The 13,726-nt window shown below is 37.7% G+C and overlaps 1 protein-coding gene and 1 long non-coding RNA gene across 2 annotated transcripts in view; one reads left to right on the forward strand and one right to left on the reverse strand.

Annotated features, from left to right (window-relative positions):
- LOC111319102 (hemicentin-1-like) overlaps positions 1–13,726 on the reverse strand; it is a 38,472-nt gene that overhangs the window by 14,330 nt on the left and 10,416 nt on the right. Inside the window, exons 3-4 of the mRNA XM_088727619.1 lie at positions 2,678–2,950; positions 1,890–2,150 (exon numbers count right to left, since the gene is read on the reverse strand). Of these exons, the coding sequence (XP_088583745.1) occupies positions 1,890–2,150; positions 2,678–2,950 (534 nt within the window). The remainder of the gene's footprint in view (positions 1–1,889; positions 2,151–2,677; positions 2,951–13,726) is intronic.
- On the forward strand, positions 7,503–10,283 carry LOC148726656 (uncharacterized). The gene is made up of 2 exons (XR_015989762.1): positions 7,503–8,917; positions 10,004–10,283. It is a non-coding gene; the product is annotated as an uncharacterized LOC148726656 (long non-coding RNA).

The raw sequence follows: 13,726 nt of genomic DNA on the forward strand, positions 1-13,726 counted from the left end.
GTTTAAAACGGATCATTAAAATGTTTAAACGCTTTCTTCATCCGTTTAAACGCTTTGCTCATCCGTTTAACGTTTTCGACAAAACGTTTAAACGGTTAACCTATCCATTTAAAATAAAATACATCCGTTTAACAGTTACTTGCATCCGTTTAACGTTTTTGAAAAGCAAAGGTATAAAACGGTTCCAAGAGGCGTCCGTTGAATACTAATCAATCACGCTTCGATCGAGCGGCTATGTTGGTCTTCGCTTCAACTTACCGTTTGCAACTCTCTGGTATTAGAAGGTCTTCGATTAGAATTCTCAATCGAGATATTGAAACACGAGAGCTCGCATCATTATAACACTATAATGATTCTGGTACTTCATTGTCGTTCGATTCCTTTCTCAGGGTCCAGAGGAGTCTCGCGTGAATAAATGACTTACTTACTTAACGTCTCGCATTGAAAAATGTATATTCCTGTCGCCTAGCTTGTTATTAGCTCAATGCGATCTTTATACGAATCTACTGTAAACGATTTTCTTCTGTTCTAATCTGACCCAGATCGATTTGAAAATCAATAACTGAAAGCCATAATTATCCTCGCTGGCGCTCGCGAGCCCTCGGTCTCATAGTTTCGGTATATACGATGTGTAACAAAACTGTTACGCGATCAAAGTAATCCATTTTGTTTTTTTTGTTGTTTTTTTTTTTGGGGGGGGGGGGGGTTTGACGGGTTTAATAATCAGTCGACAACAACATCTCTGCAGCCTGTGTTCTTTTTTGAAGAGAATCAATTTAGTCATTACCAAGCTACCCGAATCCAGACACGTACCAGTTGCTATGGGTTGAGCAATGCAAGCACACTGCTCGTGTGTGATGATTAGTTTTTTTTTCCGCACCTGTGTGAATACCGTATTGTAAAACATGAATGAAAGGGAATTAAAAACGAGTCAGAATGATATAAGTAAGATAGTACTTTTGTTAAGCCAAATTCTATGCCTGATTTTAATTGTGGGCCTGATTGATTGCTTTTCTATTACTATGACAACAGCATGGCGTTATAAGCCCCCCGTTCTTCAAACCGAAATCATTCACGTGCTTGTGACGCTATAGGGAATTCCGCTATGGATAACAGCGAGCTAAGAGAAAATCAAACTGAAAATGAACGGCCGATTGAGAGAGCAAACAAACACACATACATATACATATACATGTACATTTTCATAAAGCAATAATGCAATAATTATTGTAGTATTCCTAAGAAATGAAGAAGTGTTGCAGTTTGAGTTCATTCCACACAAACGAAAATATTTTTAATTGGTTCACCAATAAAGAAACTAAATCATTACATTAAAAACAAAGAAGAATTCAAAGTAAATATCTAGATCTGTGTCTAAGACTTTTATGATAACATGTATCTTATCCCAAGACCCAGGCATGTTTTAATTTCTTTTCTTTCTTTCCTTCATAGGGTTTTCAGCAAGAGGTAGGCTTCTTCTCCCTAAATTACTGTTTAAGAAAAGGTGATTTCTGGCTGTACATGTGCATTCCATCAGACACAATTGCAGAACACCGGGATGAAAATGATGCAACTACTAGTAGATCTCTTTTATAGCAAGCTCACTTATGATCTAAACCAGTCAGGCTACAAGTACCTGTATTTTCACAGCTATAGCCTGGCTTTATCCCAGTGATTGTCATCTCTAGAAGCTACATACTCAATGCACAACATTTGGGGAAAATTGGCATTGAAAGTATAATGCACCAGTCAATGAATGAATGAATGGATGAATGAATGCATAAATAAAAAGTTTATTAATGAGTCAATGTTTCTAGCTGTAGCTAATTGGGGACACTATGTTAAATGATAGCTGTTTAACAGGTAATAGCTCCATTCATACACTCTACCTTTTACTGTGACATTGACAGTCTTCTCGGTTGTACCAACAGTGTTGTTAGCAACACAACTGTAGCTTAAGTCTCCTCCTTTCAAATCTTTTCTTATCCATACACTAGCTGAACTGTTTCTGTCAACAATCGGTATTCCATTTTCATACAGTTGATAAGTATGTACTGCAGGTTTACCATCTGCTAAGCAGGTGATACTGATAGCATCACCTTCACAGATGATTGAATCATTCACCAGTAACTTGACATTCTCTGGTTTGACTAAAGAAATGAAAACAACAATACTTAATAATGCATCAGTATCAGACCATGTGACAGAACCATGGGTAGGGGGGGAGGGGGAAGGGGGGAAGGGGGGAGGGCTGGGCAGCAGACTTTCCATTCATGTACATCTCAGCCAAGTGACAAAAATTTCCTGACCACCCTAACATCTTGTGGCGATTGACTTCTCCTCCTCTCTTTTCTTTCCTTGTTCTAAATTGCAGCTTTTTTTTAATTTGTTCAGCCTGAATCACATAATGCCATATGCTAAGCTGTATGGCTCTTTTCACATCCTGCTTGTATCATCACAATCTATTCTACATTATATTTTTGAATGAAAGTAGCCACATGGTTATAAATTCATAAAAAAAGTAAATATTCACTTATTTCTTTGTGGTTAATATACACTTTTTTCTTTTGAGTGTTATTTTGCATCATTTTAAACCATTATGACAATCCTTCTTACAGTCTGAAAAATCAAAACCAATATAAAAGCCACAGCATTCATGAACAGCTTATGTACTCACAATTAACATCTACTTTAACTGTATGATTTGGTGCAGTTCCTATCCCATTAGATGCTGTACAGCGATATGTTCCACTGTTATTTCTGTAGCTTTCAAGGACAAACTCAAACTGATTTTTAGTTACCAGTACACCACTGTCACTTCCATTATCATATACTCTGCTCCAGGTGATGTTTGGTGTTAGTTCACCATCTGTGGTACACTCTAAAGTAACACTGGGGTTGCCCTCAACAACAACTACATCACTACTGACATTTCTGAATTCAGGTGGATCTGTTAATAAAAATAAATGACAAAAAAATTTAACACACCTAATTATAGTTACATGACATGCACTTGCCATAAATGTTCTTCAATGTACAGGGTCATGCAAATTTCTCCAAAAAACTTACAGTAAGATAAGTGCTTTTCCTTTAAAGATTGTTACCAATACCAAACTTGAAATACATGTACATGTACATAACCACAACATCCAAACAGCAGAAAGGAAAATGTCACAGTAAGTCGAAGAGGATCAACACAATGTGAAAAACAGAAAAAACTAAGCTTGGCAAACAGATGATTTTCAAACGTAAATGTTTAGATCTAGTGATAACTGGTTGAAAGAATTACTCAAAATTTGTAAGTGAGAGAGCTACTGTAAACTTGTAAATTACAGCAAACAATGCAACCCATACAACTTTTCACCAATAAATGTACATATACTTGCACATCAGGTAAAATTTCTATTTCAACATGCACAATTTAAACCCTTCATAAGAACAGTTCCTTTTTTCTTTTCTTCCTCACTGTGTGGAGAATTCTTTTTTAAAGGTTGTTACTGATTAAAGAACTGGGATAAGATAAAGAGTGGAACCTTAACAAATGAATTAAAAAAATGCTAGTTCATAAGTGACTTAAGATTGATTGATTAATTGATTGATTTTAAAGACTTATTTTTCGGTGCTTAATGTGACTATGTGCACCTACAGTAACTGACAGAGCAGCTATCCATAAAAACTAGATATTGCCATCTAGCGGAAACACACTATTTGAAAGATAAGTGTTCAAGAAATAAACTACAATATACCATCTGCTAATAATGATTTATCTGGTGGATAAGAAAATATATTGTGGGACTTTATTGGAACATTGATGGTTGATTTGGTGAAATTCAAGTGGTCAAATACATGTAAGACATTTAAATTTTTAGCACCTTTAATTACCATTTTTCCAAAAATACCATATATACATTTAATTCAAATCTATAAAACTTGAGCATACAGCTATAAAAAAAAATAGTTTTTTAGCTCAATTTTCAATGAAAACAGGATTGTTAACTTCGAGAGAGAGAGAGCGGCAAAGATGAAGTCTGTAATTCTTAGACTTCAAACAATCAATGAACACAAAGTGGGTACAATATGGGTCATGACCACAAACAACATTGGTTCAAAGTCCTTCAGGTAGATTTATCTAAATTCAGGTGTTCTTCTAAAATACTGCCATGCCAATTACTTGTCTCAGATGAACAATTCCCAAATGCTGCAAAAGTTCTAGAATTATGCCATGAATTGAAAGAGAGCAAAAATTTATGCCCTAAGACCAATATGAGTTTGAATAATTTCAATGGAATTTTTTCCTGGGAGTTTAGTTCACATCAAAGTTTTTGAAAACAACTTTAGGTTGATTAGTGATTAATTTGCAAAACGTGTTTTAATTGCTCCACATGATGAAAGAGGCACTATAACCTGTCACAGATGCATCCCTTATGACTACAGACGTTCTCAGTTTCTCTTTTCATTTACTTATTTAGCCACAAATTCCCTCAAACAAAAAAATTCAAAATTAAGGCACAATTATGTCTGACAACACACATGTATAACTAAATCAGAGCAGATATCGGTTGATTGCATCAATATCAACCTTTGTTTACATCATAGGAACCAAAAACTCAAATTGTATTAAGCACTTGTAAGTAGTTTGACCTTTAAATACTTGAAATAGACAAGGTGGGAAAAATTATGAAAATTTGCACAGTCACCGTTTGAAGGGAACAATTGAGCATTTCGATAGACATTACATCATGAAGAAAACATTGCTTTCCTTTTGAGACCCAAACGGCCTTGAAGAAAAATAATTCACTTTTAGTCATTAACCATTGCGCTGTAAGAACATTTGCTGTCTTTCACTTCTTCAAAGTAGTTTCCATAAAAGGCCTTCTTCATTAGCAAAATGTTCTACATCATTATTGGAACCAAATCCATGGGAAAAAAAAAAAAAACAAAAACAATAATAATAAGTTTCCACTATAACATGCATAACTAAAGCATTTAATAACTGGTTCATGAATGCAAAATAAAATAACATAAAAAACTTTATATGTATAGCACAGGTGGCCCAATTAGCTCTGTCACAGGCTCTTTCACAAGGAATAATTAAAGAGTTTGTATAGTGGTTTAGTTGGACTTCCTTTTGAGCTCCGTAAATGTAAAGTGGTGTGAAATAATCAAAGAAATAAAGTATTACCCTCGTAGAGAGTAGTCTGTGTTGTTCTCCTCGCGATTTGAGGCCGTTTTGATGTATTTTAGCTTGACGCCCTAAATTACCTTGCATAAAATATGAGAAGGTCGGAAACTTCTGTTGACACATGCTCGCCAAAATCGCTCGAAAACAACACTTAAATACTTTCCCTCGAATCAAAACTCGGCAGCACGAAAGCCAAATAGTTGCCCTTTAAGTTCACCGAAAAAACTTCCACAAAAGTCGGTTTGTCGAGCAACCAATCCAGCGAGAATTTCAAATTAATGGCGGTTCGGAATTCTTCTAACGCAGGGAAGGAACTTCTTGTGCAGCTGAGTGACCGTTAATGCGCGGTCAACCTGGATCCTAGTCAAATCTCTCTCAACGGGTCCTCCCCATAGTCTTCTAACACCAACTCTTCACACATACTAAGGTACCCCGGGTAAACTCATCGACTTCACTAAATCGTCGATACCGTCTATCTTCACTGTTTTCAATGGATTTTTACAAATATCCTCTTACAATGGGAATAAATTATCTCTTACTCTAAGATAACTACAATAAAAGCCGCAAAGTGTAATCTACAATAAAATACAATAAGAGAAGTATCAAAAACCAAAATAGAAATAGTTAAGATAGCTACTAATAATTAAAACTGTTCGCCATGATAAATGTGTTTTTGAACCTATTTGTCTTACAAATCAGTAGCTTGAAGTATGTCTGGCTGCAGGTGCAATAGGTGAACTCGTTGCGTGGAGGCAGCAGATCATGGAGCTTGTGGTTTTCGTCCCTTACAAACTGATCAAAATAGAGCATCACACAAGATCTCCCTCCTCTCGTACAGTGACGCAATGTCAAGAGCTACTAGAGCCTCAGCGTAGGATAAATCAGGTTGAATCATCCCCAACGCGCGTTTTTGCAACCTTTCCATTTCATTAGACAGATATTGCGGCAAAGAATGATAAAAAAACTGGGCACGCATATTCTAATACAGGGCGTATACATGTTGTATAGAAAAGTAGCATATCCTCTGGTGGAACTTTAGCGCACTTTAGCTGTTTTAGGAAGTACAGACGCTTCGCAGCCTTTTTGCATATAGATTCCACATGTGCGTTCCACCTGAGGTTGTCCGAGACTATCACTCCTGACAACCTTGCAGATGAAACAACTTCGATTTGCTTGTCATTGGTAATTTATAAAAACTTTCAATGAACAGTTAAAATTCTACTACCTGCTAAAAATGGTGCAAATTTAAGAAGTGCCCAGCCTCGAATTAGGGCCCACCGCCCTTGAGGACCATTAATTTAATAAGCGCCCAGGGCCCTTATCGTATTCACAGGCAGCCCAAGCTCACTACTAGAAAAGCGGACGTGACTCTTACAGTGTTGCGCAACGTTTTATATTTATAAAGGTTTATATGGGATGTTATCGGTTTGCCTTAAAAGAGAGAAAAAAAATTTTTTTTCTCTCTTTTAAGGCAAACCGATAACATCCCATACAAACCTTTATAAATATAAAGCGTTGCGCAACACTGTAAGAGTCACGTCTGCTTTTCTAGTAGTGAGCTTGGGCTGCCTGTGTCATATTCGAATAAATACGGTACTTACATCGCCGGAAAGCAATGTTTGAGACCACACTTTCCTTTTGGGGTGGAGTTCCTGTAAAATAATCTACATGTCTCTGTATAGGAAAGATTTGCAGTTCACATATCGCATTACTTAAGATATTTTCACTTTCAAAGTATGGTTTGAAAATAACTTTCATTGTTGGATAATGAAAGTCCTCTATCGTGCTATCGGTTTCTGTAGAGAGTATAATGAACAGAGAATCAAAACGATTTTATCTGAACAACAAACAGAAACATGGATTCAAATGATTAAATGGTAAACGAATTCAAACTCACTGTCGTCCGTTTCGCACGCCCAAACCCGATGCAGATCTGTGCTTGAGTTTGGATTTACTGCCGGACAAAAAAATTGTGGAAAATCAGGACTGGGCGACCGGGCCACCGGGCCTCCGGGTCGCAGGCCATTGCGAGCCGCTGGGCCTTCGGCCTGCCAGGCCGTTGGGCCGTCGCGGGCCGAAGGCCGCGGGCCGCTGGGCCGCGGGCCTGCTTTTAGCAAAACCCGTTTCAACTCAACGTCCTGGTCGTGCTAGGACGTTGAGCTGAAACACAGCCAAACGGCCTCGAATCGCGACAAGAACAGCACAGACTACTCTGTATGAAGGTAAGACTTTATTTCCTTTATTATTTCACACAACTTTATATTTACGGTGCTCAAAAGCAAGTCCAACTAAACCACTATACAAACTCTATAATAATCCACTGTGAAAGAGCCTGTGACAGAGCCTGTAACAGAGCCTGGGCCGCCTCTGATTCTCTCCGTTAAATATATGATTATTTTCTTTGCAAACATTGCTCTCTATATACAAACCACAGATTGGTTTGAAAAATTAAATTCCCTTATCAATACGCAATGCGCTGAAAGGAAATAATATGTTATACTTCACTGCCTTAAAAGAATGAGGGAAATTTAGATCGAGGTATGATCAGAAACATCTCTTCCAAAATTGCACTTTCGCCAGAAAAGTACTTTTTTGAAAACGAATGATTTTTTATTATTCACACACACAAACACTATCCAAATACATATGATGCACGATCCTCGCAGTAGATAGCGCTATAGGATTATAGCGCGATAGGATTCCTAACAGTAGGATCGTGCATTATATGTATCTAATACCGCAGTTCAAAATATATGAACTTCATATATTTCATTATATCTGACTATCCAAATAGTGTAACCACAACATTCAGAGCGCTATTTCGGGACGTGACGAAACAACTTGAAATATTGGCACAATATAAATGATTCATGCGACAAAAAAAAAATTACCGTTATCGGCCACTCGCTACCAGTAAAGACAGCTTAAGCTCTTTGAAACTTATTTAACAAATAGAGAAGCCTTGACTGTTCCCCTTCTTGAGCGCTCAAGCTGCTTCCTAAGTGCTTTACTACAGAACAGAGCACAGTCAAGGCTTCTCTATTTGTTTTATAATAAAGAATCCGTTACATTACTCACACATTCCTTGCAATTTCCAAACAAACTTTATTTTCAAAGCGAACAACAGTGTCGTCAGCATGCTCTATACTCTGACAGAGCACGCTTACAATAAGCCAATCAGAATCCTTGTTAGAATGGGCAACCTAATTTGATTGGATGAACAAGACCAAAGCTGTCAAAATGTCAAACCATCAAAAGCTATCACGAAGAATCGCAAATCTTGCTTACTAATTCGAATGCATAAAAGTGCATATTTTGCATACAAAAACCAGTGTCTGTAGTAACATGACTAATGAAATCCGGCCGAATTTTGGCCCATGAAAACCTGGACGTTATGAACGTGACAATTTGAAAACAACTGCTTAAAGCTTGTGGTTGGAACTTGACAAACTGCTGCGCTGTGCTGTTCTGTGAATAAACAACGGTCGAATTTACGGCAGCGTAAGGATTTTCTGAACTGGTGGCTGCATCAGAGGAACTTGGCTGCGATGATCTTCCATTCAATGCTCCAGAGAGGATATCTGAACAAACCCTTAGCTGTTCACTGGATGGACGAGTGTTGTAATTCCTCAGTGTTGTCATTCCTTCACTGCGACGACGAGAGATAGCCATTATGTGCCGCGATGGAACTTGCGCGTCGGACCACAGCGTGATTGCAGTGGCTCTGACACTATGGTTAGTGTAGATTCTCGAAAGAGACGCTAGTTTAGAAATTTCTTTCATCATTCCTTCAATTTTGTTGACCCCCAGAGGCTTCTTGTCGTACCAAACTTTAACTTAAGATTTCACGGCTCGCTTCGGGTACTGAAAAGGTTCTTCGCAGGCACGATTTAACTTCTGGATAGGTCAAGCTCTTTGTTGTTCAAGTTTAAGTTCATTTATTTGTTTAAGCAGGTTGATTAACAGGCAGCTGTGATAGCTGATGTGGACCTGCTGTCCTAACCCACCCATCCCACCCCAGGGGAGGACATCCATCACACAGTAATCTCGTGTGTGGGAAATTAACGTCTCCTGCCCCAACCCTGCAGGAGACTGGACCTCCATTTATTCGTCCCTAAAAAGAGAAGCCTAGAATACCTAACCATTTCTTGATGTTATAGAAAGGTAGCAAATTCTTCTCAATTATTTTAAGACCTTGAGTGTTGGTCCGGCCGGGGCTGGAACCCTCGACCTCCCGCACTACAGTCCAGCGCTCAATCCATTGAGCTAACCGGGAGGCGGTTGTTCATTTCGTGGAGGTTCTTGGCAACTTTTCTTTCACTACAGCAAGCTATTAAAAAACGGCAACGAAAAAAAAGAGATTTTTATTTGTATTTTGGTGTTCATTTTCTAGAGAAAGTTATAGTTGTTGGTTAGAAACGTATGTGTGCTAGCCAGTTTTTAAATCATACACTTTCCTTGATTGCTTTGTTTTCTTTTTTCTGGCAAGAAAGTTTAGCAAGTGTGCGCCCACTCTATTCGAGGTTTTCATATGGTATTTATTGTATTTTTGCAACGAAAAAACTCACCCTCAAAAACTCGGATAGCCCATTTGGTGGATTGTTTGGTTTTCTTTGCGTCTGCTCTTACAATTATCTCGTCTAGTGCGGCACTTGACATGTTTTCAAATCTTTGCCTGTTTAAATTGCCGCCGCGCTCATTGTTTTCGTAATTAACTTTGTTGGAAACCTCACTTTCAGTTAAAGGGTAGGTCGCATTGCCATTGACAGTATCCTCTAAATTGATCGACGCTAATAGCTCGTTTTCTCTTTCGTCTTCTAGGTCGTAGAGGACTTCTGGGTCGAATAAAAATCCGAGAGAAAGATTCGGGATTTGGTCCGCCATGTTACAAATTGACAGATGGCGTGAGAGCTTCAACTCCATGTCCTATACTCTGATAGGGCACGCCCTTTCAACCAATGACAGCACGCGTTATATCTGAACTTTATTATAACAAGAAATAAACACTGACTTCAAAAGAACATAAACGCTTTACACTAGTGAAATCGCAAATCTTTGAATAATTGGAAAAAAACAATAAATAGAAAGCTCTACATAGTTATTTGATGAAATCATTATACATGTACACAGTCGTTAAATGCAAATGAACCGACAACGCGGAAATACGTTTTCGTGACGTCACAGTAACCGGTCAGTGGTCATCAACTTTAGGCTGCCAAGCGCTTCCATATGTTTGTAGACTGAGTTCGATGAACACATCGGCCTTTCACGTGGTGTTAAGTTGGGAAATATGCATGATACTTCTCCTTGTTTGTCATTTTTGATCCTTTAAATGTTTTTTTAATACTTTTTTAAAGTTTAAGTTCATTTATTTGTTTAAGCAGGTTGATTAATTGGCAGCTGTAATAGCTGATGTGGACCTGCTGTCCTAACCCACCCATCCCACCCCAGGAGAGGACATCCATCACACAGTAATCTCGTGTGTGGGAAATTAACGTCTCCTGCCCCAACCCTGCAGGAGACGGGACCTCCATTTATTCGTCCCTATCCGAGAAGACTAGAATATCTAACCATTTCTTGATGTTATAGAAAGGTAGCAAATTCTTCTCAAATATTTTAAGAACTTGAGTGTTGGTCCGGCCGGGGCTCGAACCCTCGACCTCCCGCACTACAGTCCAGCGCTCTATCCATTAAGCTAACCGGGAGGCGGTTTAAACCACGTCTTAACAAATAGCGGTATAGGGGAGTCATTTTGTTTCGAGTTGTGTGCTGTTTGCTTACTTTTGTGGCCTTCCAGTTACGAAGCACGATCTTGGTTCTTCAGTCGCCCTCGCCTTCAAAATTGTCAAAAACAGCGATAGTTATCCAGACAAAGCAGAAGATTAGTTCTGTAAGATACTTTTCCATCGAGTCTGTTGACTGGTTGGATTTTTAAGTGTTATTAGCAGATATAGGTAATTATTGTGTTGTGAAAATATTCATACACTCACTTTGCGCCGACGTGCGGTCCTTCTCATTTTGGTAATTATTCGCTTGGATGAGAATTTTACCTTTATAGACTGATTCTTCGCCATTCCACCCTTCTGGTTTTCTGTGTCTTTAAGAACGGGTGCCCGTAATCAAAATATGAAAATATTTGTTCATTTCATATACTTGCAGTTTTATCAACAAGTTATCTCATGAACATTCACAGCCAAACGTACTAAAGACATGTAATACAGATCTACTATCAACTGCTGTCAATAAAGGCTTAATTCAAGATAAATTATAAATGAACTGATCATGTTGGACGGTCTCAAATATTGCATGTTTTCAGCGCCCTCAATCAATCGCCCATATAATAATCTTTGTCGAGCCTTGGCGCAGCAAACAATTCATAATTTCTTCGATTTCCACTTCCTTTGTAAACATCACTAAACAAGCGTTATTCTGTTGCAACAACAGCTACTTTAATTTCCCAAACAGCTCTAATTGTTTTACACGAAAGCATTTTCAATGAAACCCACTTTATTATTATTATTATTATTATTATTATTATTATTATTATTATTATTATCATTATTATATTTTTATAACTCAGTCATTTGAAACTTTTACAGGCACATCTATGTTTACCTGAAGTACATTCCACTGTCTTGCATGTGCATTGCATTAATTTATGCAAATAATCAACTACTCTTCCTCCATTCATTTTTTTTAAGATTAGCTTTGCTTTGCTTTACATACACATCACATGCTCTGCCACTGTAAGGATAATTATGATCCCCATCAGTAATATTACATCATATCCCGACAGAACATTGTTATGAAACATTCCTATTTGACTTGTAGCCATTTTCTTTCAAGGAGGCAAAATATATGTATATTTCCAAAATTAGTTAAGAATTTCTTATTGACTGCAACTAGTGAAGCCATACCAGTGCTCCCCTCCCCAGTAATAAGTTGGGAAAAGGACATTTGTATGGTGCTATCATTGTTTACGTTTGGGAATATCCCATCCCTGATTTTTATTTGACTGGATGGGCACAGCAGTACACAGGCTAATAGGAACTTCTAGCAGTCAGGACGGCAACGCCACGGAAGACATCGATTAAAAAATGAGTTTCTACTTTTAGTTAGAATTTCGAAAATGGCTGTATGTGTTTACCATCTCATAGGGCGCCAGACCTCAAACTTAACATAAGGCATAAAAGTAGCGTGGAGTTCCAAATGTAAATTAAAATAATTTGCCACCGCGGTTTCGCTTCGCAGACGACGCAAATTTTGGTGATTTCACGTTGTTGTTTTGCAAAGAACGGCTAAGAAATGTACAAAGTTTTAATGCCCACGTGCTGGGCTATTGTTCTGCCAATTAGATCTATTTTTTTCCATGTTCTCGTTGCCGTAGCCGTCGGGGTTTGCTTAAAGTCCCTAATTACAAGCTTTTGGTTACTCCTCATGACTTAGCGTTAACTGGCAACTGACAGCTGACTTAATCTAATCAATTTTCTCCTGAACATTTTTAACAAACAACTTTGACTTCAGAAATACTTCTGATAATTTCCCTCTGACATTTCTAATTTGGAAGATTAATCATCATAATCATTATGTTCTTTCCACCTCCATAAACATCCAACATAAGTTCTTTGTTTATAATTCAGGCAGCTTCTGAATATAAGAAATCAAGTTTAGAAGATAGTTGATTCATTCAAGGCGGTTGCAATATGGGAAAAGACAATACAGTGCTTTATTCACATAAATCAATTAAATTATATTATTATAATTATTTTACCTTACAGTACATTTGTTTTTTAAACATTTGCTTTTTTTAAAAATTTGTTTTCTAGTAGTACCAAGATGGTAATGTTACTTTGTGAATCAGGGAGCTGTATAAACCAGAAGTATTCTGTTAGCTTACAACATTTTACGATGCAGATGGCAATAACTTAGTAAAGAAAGAAAAGAAAAAGCAAAAAGAAAGAAATAAAATAAAATGATTAGTGAGGGAAGAGCAGCATAAAAAAAAGACATACCACAAATTATTCATAATTGTGATGGGAAACAAATACTTGTTGGGAAAGTAAAATTATCGCTCAGAAAAAAAATTAAAGCTTAGAAAAAAAAATACAAACGAAGGTGGAAAGTGAAAACTTAATTCATTACCATTACAATGGACATTTTGTAATTAAACATACCTCGGATTATTCTTCCTTTAGTTGAGCCAATTTTGGGGGGCATCAGTCCTATACATGTTACAGTCATTGGTTTTTGGCCAACTATGATATCCACAATAACGACGGAGGGATAGTGTGTCCGTGCAACACGGGCATGTTTTGTCTTCTCGGCGAATCTGACCGGAATGCCGTTGACATGCCGATTTATACGGTTCAAGCCACTGTTTTACAAACCTGATGGTGCAGCGTCCTCAGCCATTTAAAAACCGTCTCATTTTTAGCCTTAGTGCTTATGCTCTCCTATAAACAAAACTTAGTTGCCACGGAGCCGCCAGCAAAGAACAACAACTTCATATCGTGTGCAACTTCAGTTCGGCTTTGGCAAATTATA

The sequence above is a fragment of the Stylophora pistillata genome, chromosome 7 (assembly GCF_964205215.1).
Source record: "Stylophora pistillata chromosome 7, jaStyPist1.2, whole genome shotgun sequence".
Classification (NCBI taxonomy): Eukaryota; Metazoa; Cnidaria; class Anthozoa; order Scleractinia; family Pocilloporidae; genus Stylophora; species Stylophora pistillata.